Below are 16085 nucleotides of genomic sequence, written 5' to 3'. Positions count from 1 at the left end.
TCAGCTAAAAAAGATAATGCAGCATTTCCCCCTAAATATTGCTCCTTTTGATCTTCGGATTGGCTTGCCTAACCCTGGCAAGTCGAGGGCAAAACTCTGTACCCTGCCTCAGGGGTGACTTGGCAACACCATGACACACAGAATAATTAAAATAGAAACTTCAATGGGATTACTCCAACTTTCCATTAAAGATGGATCCACTCTTGCTTCCAACATTAGTTAAGAATGACGCAGAAATTTAAGTTGTGTGTTTGCTAGATTTTCATAAATAAATTATGATTCACGACTTCACGGAGGCATATCGAACAACCAATGCATCCGAGAACCAAGACACTGATGTTGATAGTGTCAGGTGTCAGCAGCGCATCTAAAGCGCGTATCCGGCAGCGAACCCTGTATAAGATCGATGCAGTGCCAATTTCTTTTTCCTTACTTTTTTTTATCTATGCAGTGCCGATCTCACATTCTCAGCCTTGGGTATGTTTTGTTCGTGTCCAGAACGAATTCTACCAATTTAATGTTGGTCATGGCCAAAGTGGTCCTTGTTTGGATGATTGCCAAAGCTTTGGCATGTCCATGGCACCTTACCAATCTAGTTTAAAAAATTATCAGCATTTGTCAAATCACGGGCAAGGAAAACCATGACATTTCGCTATGCAAGTGTTTGGTAGGGTAGGGCTCAAACCAAACACAGCTAACCATAAAACGCTTGTTGATCTACCAAAGCGTACTAGAGTGTTGAGCTACATAAGGACAGGTTAACCAAGTGATGTTTAGAAAATCATTTTCCCATGGAATGAAGGGCTCACGATACTACCATCCAATGGGACTGATCCAATACAAAATCTAGCTTCGAATATGAAGTGGTTTCAAGCATGCCCACCTCACGATTCACTAAATCGGCTAGTTACAAGTGTAATTTCTGAAAACAGCATCTAACACGAAGGGGCCTGTAGGGTTGGAGGAGGATCTTAGGTACCTCGGGACGCGGTGATGAGGGCGAGGTAGACCTGCTCGAGCTCGGGCATGAGACGCGCGTCCTTGCGCTCCACGCAGAGGCGGATGCGGCGGTAGCACTCGAAGAGTTTGCGCAGCTCCTCCCGGTTGCTGCGCTTGCGGTGGAGCTCCTCCGGTGTCGGCGGCGGCGACTGAGGGGGAGGTGGTGGGGCGGAGGGCGCCGCCGCTGCTAGGGTTTCGGGGGGCGGCGGGGTAGGGGGGAGGCCTGGAGGCGGGGGCGGGGGCGGCCGCGGAGTGCCTGAGGGGCTCGGGGTCTGGGCCTCTACGAGCTTCCGCTTCTTCGGCGGCGGCTCCGCCGACGACGCCATGATCGAGCGATGTCGCGAAGAGGTCGGCGGTTCTCCGGCCTGGCGGCCTGTCATGCGCACTCTCCCAAACACTTCTCTGAAGCAAACCGCACACAATGGAAAGTGGGAACGGAGGCTACATAACCCCCTCACTCAACTCTCGAAAAAAAGAAGAAAAAAAACTCTTTCTCGAATATGAAAAGAAATTAATCAGAAAAAAAAGTCTACGTAAACCCCGGGGTCTCACGAACCCTAAAAAATCAAACTAACGTCACGTTCGGCAGCTCTCCGCTCCGCAGCTCCGCGCTAGAGCGGAGCGGGCCGCAAGCTATTTTCTCGGAGTGGTCGAAGGATCGCTCCGTGCGCTTCACGGAGCTGGATGACTGCAGAACAGGGCTTAAATCAAATATTTCACACGCCGAGAGACCTTGATGAATATTATTACTAACTAGTAAAACACCCGTGCGTTTTAATTGGTATCCCTCGTCTTGATGAGGTTTTTATCGTCTATCTTCACCACGGGGTGTCACAAGCATAGGTTCTGTATATGCTTATTAGTAAGCTTGTGAACCCATTTGCTAGTTGTGTGTGGGAATGATAGGCCTTGCATCGTGTGCCTCATTCTTTTAAGACTTTATTGATGCTTAATGCTTATCCGTACATTAGTCTTCTCAAATGCATTGCCTTGACTCACACACATCATTTTGGTTGAGCCCATTCTTAAACTGCATCTTTCACTTGTTGCTCAACCATATGTTTGTTGCAAGTACTAGGCTTAGTTTCCTATATGCTCACTTGCACTTGTTGTAAGTTTCTATTGATTTTGGGAGAGCTATGATCCTATTTTGTGCACTTTGTATCCTAATACAAAAATTCTTGATGTGCACAAATCATGGGGAGCTTCTCTAGTTTCTTTAGAACACTCTCTGATCATATCATAATATCTTTATTCATGTGGCACGTAGATTCTTTGGTCTAGTTGGTTCATTTGGCTTCTTTTGATAGCTTGCTTCAATTGGTATCTTTTGATTGCTCGATTACTTGTTTCTCTCTTTGTTATGTCTTTATGGCATATCATTCTTTTGCAATCTTGGTGCCTCAATATATTTGGTCTTCCTCCAAGTATATTACCTTTGGATATGTGTATGATATTCCACTCTCTTGTTGAGAAATACACAACTTTTGAAGGAACAGCTTTTATATTGGTCTTCTTAGCTTTTCGCCCATTTTGGCAATCGATGCCAATGGGGGAGAAATTTCAGAGAGTTTTGTGGAGAAGTCTTCAGAGTATTCTCCTTACTTTGGTTTTGTTCCTAAGCATTTGCATCTCATACGCATGCATTATTGGTTGTTGCATTGCATGGTGATGCATAATTCCTTATATAAACTCTCTTGAAAGTGATTGTCATCAATTACCAAAATGGGGGAGATTGAAAGAATATGCGGTGCCCCCATGTTTGGTTTTGGTTATTGATGACAATCTCTATGGACTAATAGTTGCCTTGAGTTATATTTGAAGGTTTGTCCATAGGCTTTTCTTGAAGTACATGTGTTGGTTTCAAGGAGAGTTGGTGTCGACCAAGGTGTTATTCACTGAATTATCCAAAGATTGGTCATGTAAGTGTTGAGCTTGTTGCAAGCATGTCTTGAAGAAGAAGATTGTGTGATCATTCATGTCTACCTTTAAGACATCATGCAAATGAAGAGAATTGGAAAAATTCAAGGTTGATCAAGATTAAGTCAAGAATGAATCGAGTTGATCAACACACAAAGCATACAAGATGTACTGAGGGATAAGTGATCCCATGATATGGTAAGCCTTGTCCATTACGCTTTGTTTGCTAACCCATGGTTTTCGTGAGAGTTCTTTGTGGGGTTAGGTTGCGATGTGCAAGTTCAAGTGGAGCATCACGAAGAGATCAAATGCTTGAAGCTTGTCGTCCATTATGGTAACAATGGATTTATGAAGATGTGCCGAAGAGTGGCTCACCCATAGTGGAGTATGGGGGAGTAATCAACTAGTCTTCATCGAGTCAACACAATCAAGAAAGGTGGTCCAACTTGAGGAAGTCAAGATCGTCATCATCTAGCTCAAGTGGACTATGTGCAAGACAAAGGTTTGCCCTTGATAGGTTTTCTATTTTACCGATCTCATAGTGGTGGTTGGGAGATCGGGTTATAGGATCGATTGTCGTATTATCAGGGGGGGCTCTCGGTGAGTAGCTTGATCGTATCGTTCGTTGATAGCTCAAACCATTGCATCCTTGCATCATCTTTCTTGGTTCTTGTTTGGTTCTCTTTGTGAGTCTTAGAGCTTATGGTCATCCTGATGACAAGCTTGAGTTCATCGAAAACGGAGTTCACATACTTCTTCTATGATGTTTTCGATGTTGGAGGTTTTGCCGGTTCTTCTCGGTTGGAGGTTTCACTCCTCTATTTGTTAGGCATACCTCCCCTGCCTCTTCTTACTATAACCAGTCGTTGTTTTGATGCTACTCGTCGTCTTGTATCCAACAAGTTTGAGTTTGCTCTATTCGGAGCTCTTATGAAGAAGTTATGGCAGCTCTGGTTTTCTCCCTGTGGTAGTACCGCGGTGGGCAGCGGTAGTACCGCTTGTAGCGTCAAGCGGTAGTACCGCTCCAGTACCGCTCTACTACCGCCTTGTTTTTGGGTCATGCTCTTTTTGTGTCGGGTTTAGTAGTAGTTGTACGGCAGTAAGGCACGGTAGTTCCGCCTACCGCCTATAAGCGGTAGTACCGCTTCGGTCGAGCGGTAGTATCGCTACTGCATTACTGCCGCCGTATTCTGCTTTGCCCTGCCTCTTTTGGTCCCATGTTCTGCCCAAGCTTCATATTTTGTTGCTCCTTTTCCCTGCTTCTTCCGCCCGAGCGGTAGTATCGCTCGTGTGCGGGCTGAGCACATAACGGTTGGATTTTTTCCCTCCTTTAAAAGGGGGTCTTCTTCTTCCCCAATGATCCTTATCCTTTGAGCTCGTGTTCTTCCCCCATTGTTGACCTTCTTCGAGCTTGCTTACTCTCAGTCCCTCCATGGATTCTTGCTAGTTTTTTAGGGAAAAGAGAGAGGAGATCTAGATCCACATTTCCACCAATCACTTTCTCCTCTATGTGAGGGGAACCCCTTGGATCTAGATCTTGGAGTTCTTGGTGTTCTCTTTCCTGTTCTTCCTCTCATTTTCCTCCCTAGCATTAGCTGCTTCGGTGGGATTTGAGAGAGAAGGACTTGGGCACTCCGTGTGCCCTTGCCATTGCATTTGGTGCATCGGTTTGAGTTCTCCACGGTGATACGTGGAAGTTACAAGTTGAGAAGCTTATTACTCTTAGGTGCTTGGTACCCTTGAGCTTGTTCCTCTTGGGTGCTTGGGCGCCCTAGACGGTTGGTGGTGTTCGGAGCTCAATCATTGTAGTGTAAAGCTCCGAGCAAGCGTCGGGGTCTCCAATTAGGTTGTGGAGATCACCCCGAGCAATTTGACGGGTTCCAGTGACCGCCCCCAAGGGTTGCCAAAGTGTACAGGTTCGGTGACCGCCCCCAAGGGTTGCCATTTGTACGGGTTCGGTGACCGCCCCCAAGGGTCCCTTAGTGGAATCACGGCATCTTGCATTGTGCGAGGGCGTGAGGAGATTACGGTGGCCCTAGTGGCTTCTTGGGAAGCATTGTGCGAGGGCGTGAGGAGATTACGGTGGCCCTAGTGGCTTCTTGGGAAGCATTGTGCCTCCACACCGCTCCAAACGGAGATTAGCATCCGCAAGGGTGTGAACTTCGGGATACATCATCGTCTCCACGTGCCTTGGTTATCTCTTACCCGAGCTCTTTACTTATACACTTTACTTTGTGATAGCCATATTGTTTCTTGTCATATATCTTGCTATCACCTAGTAGTTTATCTTGCTTAGCATAAGTTGTTGGTGCACATAGGTGAGCCTAGTTGTTGCAGGTTTTGTGCTTGACAAATTAACCGCTAGGTTTATTCCGCATTTGTTCTAGCCTAAACCATAATTATTTTAAAACGCCTATTCACCCCCCCCCCCTCTAGGTGACATCCACGATCTTTCAATATATTCCAACTCCGAGAGGCTTGCACCAGTCCATAAATGGATCGTTGGAGCTTGCACACTTTGTTAGCACCTTTTGGATCGACAAAACCTTCTGGTTGCATCATATACAACTATTCTTTAAGATATCCATTAAGGAATGCAGTTTTGACATCCATTTGCCAAATTTCATAATCATAAAATGCGGCAATTGCTAACATGATTCGGACGGACTTAAGCATCGCTACGGGTGAGAATGTCTCATCATAGTCAACTCCTTGAACTTGTCGAAAACCTTTTGCAACAAGTCAAGCTTTGTAGACAGTAACATTACTGTCAGCGTCAGTCTTCTTCTCGAAGATCCATTTATTCTCTATGGCATGCCGATCATCGGGCGAGTCAACCAAAGTCCATACTTTGTTCTTATACATGGATCCCATCTCAGATTTCATGGCCTTAAGCCATTTTGTGGAATCTGGGCTCATCATCACTTCCTCATAGTTCGTAGGTTCGTCATGGTCAAGTAACATGACCTCCAGAACAGGATTATCGTACCACTCTGGTGCGGATTTTAATTTGGTTGACCTACGAGGTTCGGTAGTAACTTGATCAGAAGTTTCATGAACATCATCATTAGCTTCCTCACTTACTGGTGTAGGAATCACTGGAACTGATTTATGTGATGAACTACTTTCGAATAAGGGAGTAGGTACAATTACCTCGTCAAGTTCTACTTTCCTCCCACTCACTTCTTTCGAGAGAAACTCCTTCCCTAGAAAGGATCAATTCTTAGCAACGAATATCTTGCCTTTGGATCTGTGATAGAAGGTGTACCCAACAGTCTCCTTTGGGTATCCTATGAAGACACATTTCTCCGATTTGGGTTCGAGCCTATCAGGTTGAAGCTTTTTCACATAAGCACCGCAATCCCAAACTTTAAGAAACAACAACTTGGGTTTCTTGCCAAACCAAAGTTCATAAGGCGTCATCTCAATGGATTTCGATGGTGCCCTATTTAACGTGAATGCAGTTGTCTCCAAAGCATAACCCCAAAATGATAGCGGTAAATTAGTGAGAGACATCATAGATTGCACCATATCTAATAAAGTGCGGTTACGACGTTCGGACACACCATTACGCTGTGGTGTTCCAGGTGACGTGAGTTGCGAAACTATTCCGCATTGTTTCAAATGAAGACCAAACTCATAACTCAAATATTCACCTCCACGATCAGATCATAGAAACTTAATTTTCTTGTTACGATTATTTTTCACTTCACTCTGAAATTCTTTGAACTTTTCAAATGTTTCAGACTTATGTTTCATCGAGTAGATATACCCATATCTGCCCAAATCATTTGTGAATGTAAGAAAATAACGATACCCGCCGCGAGCATCAACACTCATCAGATCGCATACATAAGTATGTATTATTTCCAACAAGTCTGTTGCTCGCTCCATTGTTTCGGAGAACGGAGTTTTAGTCAGGTGGCCCATGAGGCATGGTTCGCAAGCATCAAGTGATTTGAAAAGCCCATCAGCATGGAGTTTCTTCATGCGCTTTACACCAATATGACCTAAATGGCAGTGCCACAAATAAGTTGCACTATCATTATTAAACTTATATCTTTTGGCTTCAATACTATGAACATGTATCACTATTATCAAGATTTAGTAAAAACAGACCACTCATCAAGGGTGCATGACCATAAAAGATATTATTCATATAAATAGAACAACCATTATTCTCTGATTTGAATGAATATCCGTCTCGCATTAAACAAGATCCAGATATAATTTTCATGCTCAAGCTGGCACCAAATAACAATTATTTAGGTCTAAAACTAATCCCGAAGGTAGATGTAGAGTTAGCGTGCCGACGGCGATCGCATCGACATTGGAACCATTTCCCACGTGCATCGTCACCTCGTCCTTAGCCAATCTTAGCTTAATCTGTAACCCCTGTTTCGAGTTGTAAATATTAGCAACAGAACCAGTATCAAATACCCAGGCGCTACTGCGAGCATTAGTAAGGTACACATCAATAACATGTATATCAAATATACCTTTCACTTTGCCATCCTCCTTCTCCGCCAAATACTTGGGACAGTTCCGCTTCCAGTGACCAGTCCCTTTGCAGTAGAAGCACTCAGTCTCAGGCTTAGGTCCAGACTTGGGCTTCTTCACTTGAGCATCAACTTGCCTGTCGTTCTTCTTGAAGTTCCCCTTCTTCCCCTTACCCTTTTCTTGAAATTGGTGGTATTGTTGACCATCAACACTTGATGCTCCTTGATTTCTACCTCCGCAGCCTTTAGCATTGCGAAGAGCTCGGGAATCGTCTTATCCATCCCTTGCATATTATAGTTCATCACGAAGATCTTGTAGCTTGGTGGCAGTGATTGAAGAACTCTGTCAATGACACTATCATCAGGAAGATTAACTCCCAGCTGAGTCAAGTGGTTGTGGTACCCAAACATTCTGAGTATATGTTCACTGACAGAACTATTCTCCTCCATTTTGCAGCTGTAGAACTTATTGGAGACTTCATATCTCTCAATTCGGGCACTTGATTGAAATATTAACTTCAACTCCTGGAACATCTCATATGCTCCATGACATTCAAAACGTCGTTGAAGTCCCGGTTCTAAGCCGTAAAGCATGGCACATTGAACTATCGAGTAGTCATCAGCTTTGCTTTGCTAGACGTTCATAACATCTGGTGTTGCTCCTGCATCGGGTTTGTCACCTAGCGGTGCTTCCAGGACGTAATTCTTCTGTGCAGCAATGAGGATAATCCTCAAGTTACGGACCCAGTCTGTGTAATTGCTACCATCATATCTCAACTTAGCTTTCTCTAGGAACGCATTAAAATTCAACGGAACAACAACTCGGGCCATCTATCTACAACAACATAGAAATGCAAAATACTATCAGGTACTAAGTTCATGATAAATTAAAGTTCAATTAATCAAATTACTTAAGAACTCCCACTTAGATAGACATCCCTCTAATCATCTAAGTGATCACGTGATCCATATCAACTAAACCATGTCCGATCATCACGTGAGATGGAGTAGTTTTCAATGGTGAGCATCATCATGTTGATCATATCTACTATATGATTCACGCTCAACCTTTCGGTCTCAGTGTTCCGAGGCCATATCTGCATATGCTAGGCTCGTCAAGTTTAACCCGAGTATTCCGCGTGTGCAAAACTGGCTTGCACCCGTTGTATGTGAACATAGAGCTTATCACACCCGATCATCACGTGGTGTCTCGGTACGATGAACTGTAGCAACGGTGCATACTCAGGGAGAAAACTTATACCTTGAAATTTAGTGAGAGGTCATCTTATAATGCTACCGTCGAACTAAGCAAAATAAGATGCATAAAGAATAAACATCATATGCAATCAATATAAGTGATATGATATGGCCATCATCATCTTGTGCCTTTGATCTCCATCTCCAAAGCACCGTCATGATCACCATCGTCACCAGCTTGACACCCTGATCTTCATCGAAGCATCGTTGTCGTCTCGCCAACTATTGCTTCTACGACTATCGCTACCGCTTAGTGATAAAGTAAAGCAATTACATGGCGATTGCATTTTTTACAATAAAGCGACAACCATATGGCTCCTGCCAGTTGCCGATAACTCTGTTACAAAACATGATCATCTCATACAATAAAATTTAGCATCATGTCTTGACCATATCACATCACAACAAGCCCTGCAAAAAAAAGTTAGACGTCCTCTACTTTGTTGTTGCAAGTTTTATGTGGCTGCTACGGGCTGAGCAAGAACCGTTCTTACCTATGCATCAAAAACCACAACACGGTATGGTGATTGCTTTTTGATCTTCAGAAAGAACCATGTTCATTGAATCCGATTCAACTAAATTTGGAGAAACTGACACCCACCAGCCACCTGTGTGCGAAGCACGTCGGTAGAACTAGTCTCGCGTAAGCGTACGCGTAATGTCGGTCTAAGCCGCTTCATCCAACAATACCACTGAATCAAGAATCAACTAGTGACGGCAAGCAATATGTATATACCCCACGCCCACAACTCCTTTGTGTTCTACTCGTGCATATAACATCTACGCATAGACCTGGCTCGGATGCCACTATTGGGGAACGCAGTAATTTCAAAAAAAATCCTACGCACACGCAAAATCCATCTAGGTGATGCATAACAACGAGAGGGGAGAGTGTTGTCTACGTACCCTCATAGAACGTAAGTGGAAGCATTATGACAACTGAAAGGATCAAGATGGACCTAGAGAGGGGGTGAATAGGTACAATTACAAATTTTAATTATTACTTAGCAATTTTCGGCAATAATGCGGAATATGAAGGTGAGCCTAACAATTGCAAGTGTAGTATTAAGTGCTAAGCAGGTAACACAAGTATGTAAGTAAGAACGCACAATATGATATAAGTAAGTACTAAGAGACAAGTAACCACAAGTAGAGAGTTAGGGTTAGGAATAACCGCAACTCCGGGAGACGAGGATGTATGCCGATGTTCACTTCCTTGGAGGGAAGCTACGTCACCGTTAGAGAGGTGGATGTTACCACGAAGGCACACCAACGCCACGAAGGCTCACCCTATTCTCCCTTTGAGACAACACCACGAAGGCGTTTCTCAACCACTAGTGGTAGACCTTGGGGTGGTCTCCAAACCCTCACAAACTTTTCCAGGGGTAATCACAAAGGTCGATTCCTCTCCGAAGGACTCCTACCACCTAGGAGTCTCCAACCTCCAAGAGTAACAAGAACGATGGGGAAAAGCTCAAGACCTTCTCAAATCACAAATTCCTCTGGTGCAAATAAGGAGAAGGAGTGGATCTATCACTTGATCGGACAACTTCTCTCAAAAGCTCTCAAATCCCTTGGGGGTCTAAGATTTGGTGTGGAAGAGTGAGAGAGAGAGTGAAATGTGTTCTAGGGTTTGTTCAAAGTGAATGGTCAACCATCTCCCGTGGAGAAGAAGGGCTATATATAGTGTGAGCTTGAATATGGCCGTTGTAGTGTAAGTGAGTGAGCAGGCCGGACATCCGGGCTAGGGGCCGGACATCTGACATGGTAAGCTGCGAGAACAGAACAAAAAACAGAACAAGAGAACAGAGGGGCCGGACATCTGGGGCCCAAGCCCGGATATCCGGCATAACAGGAAGGTCCGGACATCCGGCAGGTGGCCAGACATCCGGCGCGCAGCCCAGCATAAAAACGTCCTCTGGACAGCTATGCCTGGATATCTGGCAAGGAGGCCGGACATCCGGCGTGTTTTACCGAAACACAGCAGCTCCTGGATAGCACAGCCCGGACATCCGGCCGAGAAGCCCGGACATCCAGGGAGCACTGGGAGCCCGGACATCCAGTGTAGAGGGTCGGACATCCGGCAGCAGCACTGCACAAAAGTGCATTCTGGAATGGCTAGGCCCGGATATCCGGTGAGAGGTCCGGACATCCGGCGTGATGCCCGGACATCCAGCCTTAAGCCCGGACATCCGGCAGCCCAGAAATAGAACCATGAAGATTTTATCATGAGTATGATGGGGTCATGTACCTAGGGTAGGGTCACAGACCTGGTCTAAGTACCCTGCCCAAAGACACCCTTAGAAGAGGTCACCTTCCAGTCGACCAACGAGGGACTCACTCGACTGACTTGAAGGACTCGACCACGAAGACTCACTCGACCACCAGAAGGTCAAGAGGCACTCTGCACTGCAACGGCCTGTAATTAAGTAGACTTTATGATAGTAAAGTCACTTTATGTGGGGCGTTACCAGTAACGCCCCGGACTTAACTCACCTTAAACCCTCTCCTACGTGGGCTGGCTGGGGTCCTGGCGCACTCTATATAAGCCACCCCCTCCACAGGTAGAGGGGTTCGGCACCTTGTAACTCATATACACATAATCCACTCGACCGCCTCTGGGCTCCGAGACGTAGGGCTTTTACTTCCTCCGAGAAGGGCCTGAACTCGTACATCTCTTGTGTTTACAACTTCTCCATAGCTAGGACCTTGCCTCTCCATACCTACCCCCACTCTACTGTCAGGCTTAGAACCACGACAGTTGGCGCCCACCGTGGGGGCCGGTGTTTTAGCGATTTTGTGGAGAAGTTGTGATTCTTCCGAGTACTTTCATCATGGTGGCTGCTGGAGTTTTGGTCGAGGGTCGAGAGATCCGTCTCGGCGCTCTCACCTTCATCGCCGACGAATCCGCCTGGCTCCAGGAGGCTCCACTCGACGTTGATGCGCTCCCCGTCCGCGGTGCGACGCATTTTCGCGCATGTGTCCGCGGCGTTCTGCTGCAGCAACTGTCGACCCCGTATCGGTCGACTCCCCCATCGGCCACCCTCCCGGTCTCCCGCCAGCGCAAGCGCTCAGGCCGGTCGAGGCTTCAGCGGTGGATGAGGCACGCGGTGGCTCGCCAGTCGGCCCACCACCCAAGTTGCGGCAATCGAGCCTGACGAATCTCTCTACGGCTTGTTCGATCTGTTGACTGGCTCTGTAGAGACCGCATCCGAGTGCGATAGCAGTGATTCGGCGGCGGAAATCCTGATGGTCGACGAGCCCCGCAGTCCCCCTGGCTTCGCCCGTGATGGTGGGGCAGGCGACGGAGGCGACCCCGCACGAGACCACGAAGAGTACCAGCCCGAGCCACTCGACTCTCTGCAAAGAGAGGAACTTCGCCGCAGGAACGTGGATGCCCTGCGTACACCCATCGTAGGACAAACCCCCGAGGCTCGCGCCTTGGAGGAGGCACGTTTGGCCAATTTGGCCGAACGCACTCGACTGGAGAATCTTCAGCGAGCACTCGACGAGCGCGCGCGGCAACGAGTTCCCGACAACAGTCGACGTCAACTCTTCCCGCCGACTCAGGTATATCGAACCCCAATCCAGAATTTAGCAGCTGTGACCCGTATAGCAGAGTCTATCCAGCCTTCTCAGTCGGAAGCTGGCAGAGGCTTGATGCAGATCAGGGATCTGCTCCGGGCAGCAGGAGATCAGAATTCGGCTGTGTCGCAGTCGCGCAACAGAATTCACAGTCGATCCGTCGCTGCGAATACGGTTCAGTCGGCTCACAGTCCCAGATCGCCTCCGCGGCGTGAAGGGCGCGAGAACCGGCGAGACCAATATGGTGACCGACTCGACCGAGATGATAGGCGTCGAGTGCCCAATTCCCCTCCGAGGGGTGGGTCTTATGCTCCTCGGCAGCAAGATGACAGGCGTCAGTTCAGTACGGGGCGAAGAGTTCCAGTCGACCCCAGAGAACCAGGCTTCGACGCGCGATCCATTATCGTGCAAGGTTTGGTCGACCGGAACAGAGCCCATCGAGGCGGACTCGACAGAGATGCGCCCACAAGCAGTCGAGTGCATGTTTCTGGTCCTGAATGTTTCAGCAGAGCTATCAGAGCCGCAGTTATCCCTCCCAATTTCAGGTTGGCAACAGGAGTCAGCAAGTTCACTGGTGAGTCTAAGCCTGAAACTTGGCTTGAAGACTACCGAGTGGCAGTTCAGATTGGTGGTGGGAACGACGAGGTGGCCATGAAGCATTTGCCCCTCATGCTGGAAGGTTCTGCCAGGGCATGGTTAACTCAATTACCTCCTAGCAGCATTTACACTTGGGAAGATCTGTCCCGAGTGTTCATCAGAACGTTTGAAGGAACTTGCAAGCGACCAGCTGGACTGACAGAGTTGCAAGTCTGCGTGCAGAAGACCAATGAGACTCTCAGAGAGTATATTCATAGATGGATCACTTTGCACCATACCGTGGAGAATGTGTCTGATCATCAGGCAGTCTGCGCCTTCAAGGATGGTGTCAAGAACAGAGAATTAAGTTTGAAATTTGGTCGAACCGGTGACATGACCTTGAGTCAGATGATGGAGATTGCTACCAAGTACGCCAATGGCGAAGAAGAAGACCGACTCCGAAGCGGCAAGCACAAGCCGAGCCAGTCGGAAAAGGGAAACACCAGTCGGAAACAGAAGCGGAAGGCTGAACCAGCAGCTCCTGGAGAGGCTCTGGCCGTGACTCAGGGAAAGTTTAAAGGGAAACCAAAAGGATCCTGGAACCCTAAGAAAGTAAAGGATAAAGAAGGGAACGACGTAATGGATATGCCATGTCACATCCACACGAAGAAAGATGAAGAGGGGAATATCATCCACCCGAAGCATACCACTCGTCAATGTCGACTCCTGATCCAGCAGTTTCAGGGAAAACAGTCTAAGGACAAGGAGAAGGAGTCGGACAAGGCCGAAGACAAGGAGGACAGTGAGGAAGGATATCCGCATATCAACTCCACTCTGATGATCTTTGCAGATGTGGAAAGCAAGAGTCGATTGAAAGTCATTAACCGAGAGGTGAACATGGTTGCCCCGGCAAAAGCAAATTATCTGAAATGGTCCCAAATACCCATCACATTCGACCAATCTGATCACCCGACTCATATTGCCACCCCTGGGAGGCAAGCTTTGGTGGTCGATCCAGTTGTCGAAGGCACTCGACTGACAAAAGTGCTGATGGACGGTGGAAGCGGGCTGAATTTGTTGTATGCAGACACACTAAAAGGAATGGGCATTCCGATGTCCCGACTGAGCACCAGTAACATGAGCTTTCATGGAGTTATACCAGGGAAGAAAGCCGAGTCACTCGGCCAAATAGCTCTGGACGTGGTGTTTGGTGATTCGAAACATTTTCGCAAAGAAAAGTTGACGTTTGAGGTCGTGGATTTTCAGAGTGCATATCATGCCATTTTGGGGAGACCAGCTTACGCACGATTCATGGCTCGACCATGTTACGTGTACCTCAAATTGAAGATGCCCGGCCCCAAAGGAGTGATCACTGTCACCGGTGATCGGAAAAAGGCAGAAGAGTGCTTTCGGAAGGGCTCAAAGATTGCCGATTCCCAGGTGACAGCGGTCGAATTCGAAGAATACAAGCAAAATGCAGATCCGAGTGATTTGCTGCGATCCAAGAAACCCGCCACAGAGTCTGCATTTCAGTCGTCCGGTGAGACGAAGCCTGTTCACATTCACCCGACCGATCCCGATGCAGCTCCGACCCACATCTCCACAACACTCGACCCGAAATAGGAAGAAGCGCTCATCCAGTTCCTCCGTGAGAACTGGGACATTTTTGCATGGAAGCCCGCTGACATGCCAGGTGTTCCTAGGGGACTGGCTGAGCATTGCCTAAGAGTCGACTCATCTGCAAAACCAGTCAAAGAGCATCTTTGGCGGTCCGCCATCCAGAAGAGAAAAGCCATTGGTGAGGAAGTGGCTCGACTGTTGGCGGCAGGATTTATCCGAGAGATATACCACTCCGAGTGGCTTGCTAATGTCGTCATGGTTCCTAAGAAGGACAAATCGCTCCGAATGTGCATTGATTTAAAACACATCAACCGGGCCTGCCCGAAAGATCATTTTCCTCTCCCTCGCATAGATCAAATTGTTGACTCGACCGCGGGATGCGAGAGACTGTCTTTTCTAGACGCCTACTCCGGGTACCACCAGATCCGTCTGTACGGACCCGACGAGATAAAAACAGCTTTCATCACTCCATTCGGGTGCTTCTGCTATATCACCATGCCATTCGGCCTCAAGAATGCCGGAGCCACATTTATGCGAATGATTCAGAAGTGTCTACTCACTCAAATCAGTCGGAATGTGGAAGCATATATGGATGATATCGTTGTCAAGTCACGAAAAGGTTCCGACCTGCTCGCTGATCTCGCCGAAACATTTGCCAACCTCAGAAGGTATGATATCAAGCTCAATCCATCAAAGTGCACATTTGGAGTTCCTGGTGGCAAGTTACTCGGTTTTCTCGTTTCCGAACGAGGAATCGACACTAATCCAGAGAAGATCGGCACTATTCTCCGAATGAAACGCCCTGTGCGAGTGCACGATGTCCAGAAGCTTACTGGATGCTTGGCCGCATTAAGTCGATTCATCTCACGACTCGGTGAAAAGGCATTGCCTCTTTACCGACTGATGAAGAAGGCGGACAAGTTCGAGTGGACTCCAGAAGCTGATGCAGCGTTTGCCGAGCTAAAAGCTCTGCTCTCCACCCAGCCGGTGCTTGCTGCTCCAATCAGCAAAGAGCCTCTTTTGCTCTATATCGCAGCCACAGGACAAGTCGTCAGTACTGTGCTTACGGTCGAGCGGGAAGAAGAAGGAAAAGCTCTCAAAGTTCAGCGCCCAGTGTATTATTTGTCTGAAGTCTTGACTCCATCCAAACAGAGATATCCTCACTATCAGAAGCTTGTGTATGGAATATACATGACCACAAAGAAGGTTGCTCATTATTTCTCTGATCATTCCATCACAGTCGTTAGCGACGCCCCGCTATCAGAGATTTTGCACAACAGAGATGCAACTGGTCGAGTGGCTAAATGGGCGATTGAACTTCTTCCCCTTGATATCAAGTTTGAGGCAAAGAAAGCCATTAAGTCCCAGGCAATAGCAGATTTCCTCGCCGAGTGGATTGAACAGCAGCAGCCGACTGAAGTTCACTCGGAGCATTGGACCATGTTCTTTGATGGCTCTAAGATGTTGAATGGTTCCGGTGCTGGGGTTGTCCTGGTTTCTCCCAGAGGAGATAAGCTCAGATATGTGCTCCAGATTCACTTTGATTCCTCCAACAATGAGGCAGAATATGAGGCCCTCTTATATGGGTTGCGCATGGCCATTTCACTCGGCGTCCGTCGCCTGATGGTC

General features: G+C 47.3%; 1 protein-coding gene across 4 annotated transcripts in view; it reads right to left on the bottom strand.

Moving 5' to 3' along the window:
- The window catches only part of LOC123062162 (uncharacterized), a 14186-nt gene extending 12763 nt beyond the window's left edge, over nt 1-1423 (bottom strand). For all 4 annotated transcript variants that reach the window (XR_006429560.1, XR_006429561.1, XM_044485532.1 and 1 more), the window contains exon 1: nt 980-1423. Coding sequence is in view for 2 of the 4 variants with exons in the window: in XM_044485532.1 (XP_044341467.1) it covers nt 980-1379 (400 nt within the window). In the remaining 2 variants the exon portion in view is untranslated. The remainder of the gene's footprint in view (nt 1-979) is intronic.
- Between the last annotated feature and the right edge of the window lie 14662 nt (nt 1424-16085).

This window comes from Triticum aestivum, chromosome 3A (genome assembly GCF_018294505.1).
Source record: "Triticum aestivum cultivar Chinese Spring chromosome 3A, IWGSC CS RefSeq v2.1, whole genome shotgun sequence".
Classification (NCBI taxonomy): domain Eukaryota; kingdom Viridiplantae; phylum Streptophyta; class Magnoliopsida; order Poales; family Poaceae; genus Triticum; species Triticum aestivum.
This window is presented reverse-complemented; position numbering and strand designations above follow the sequence as displayed.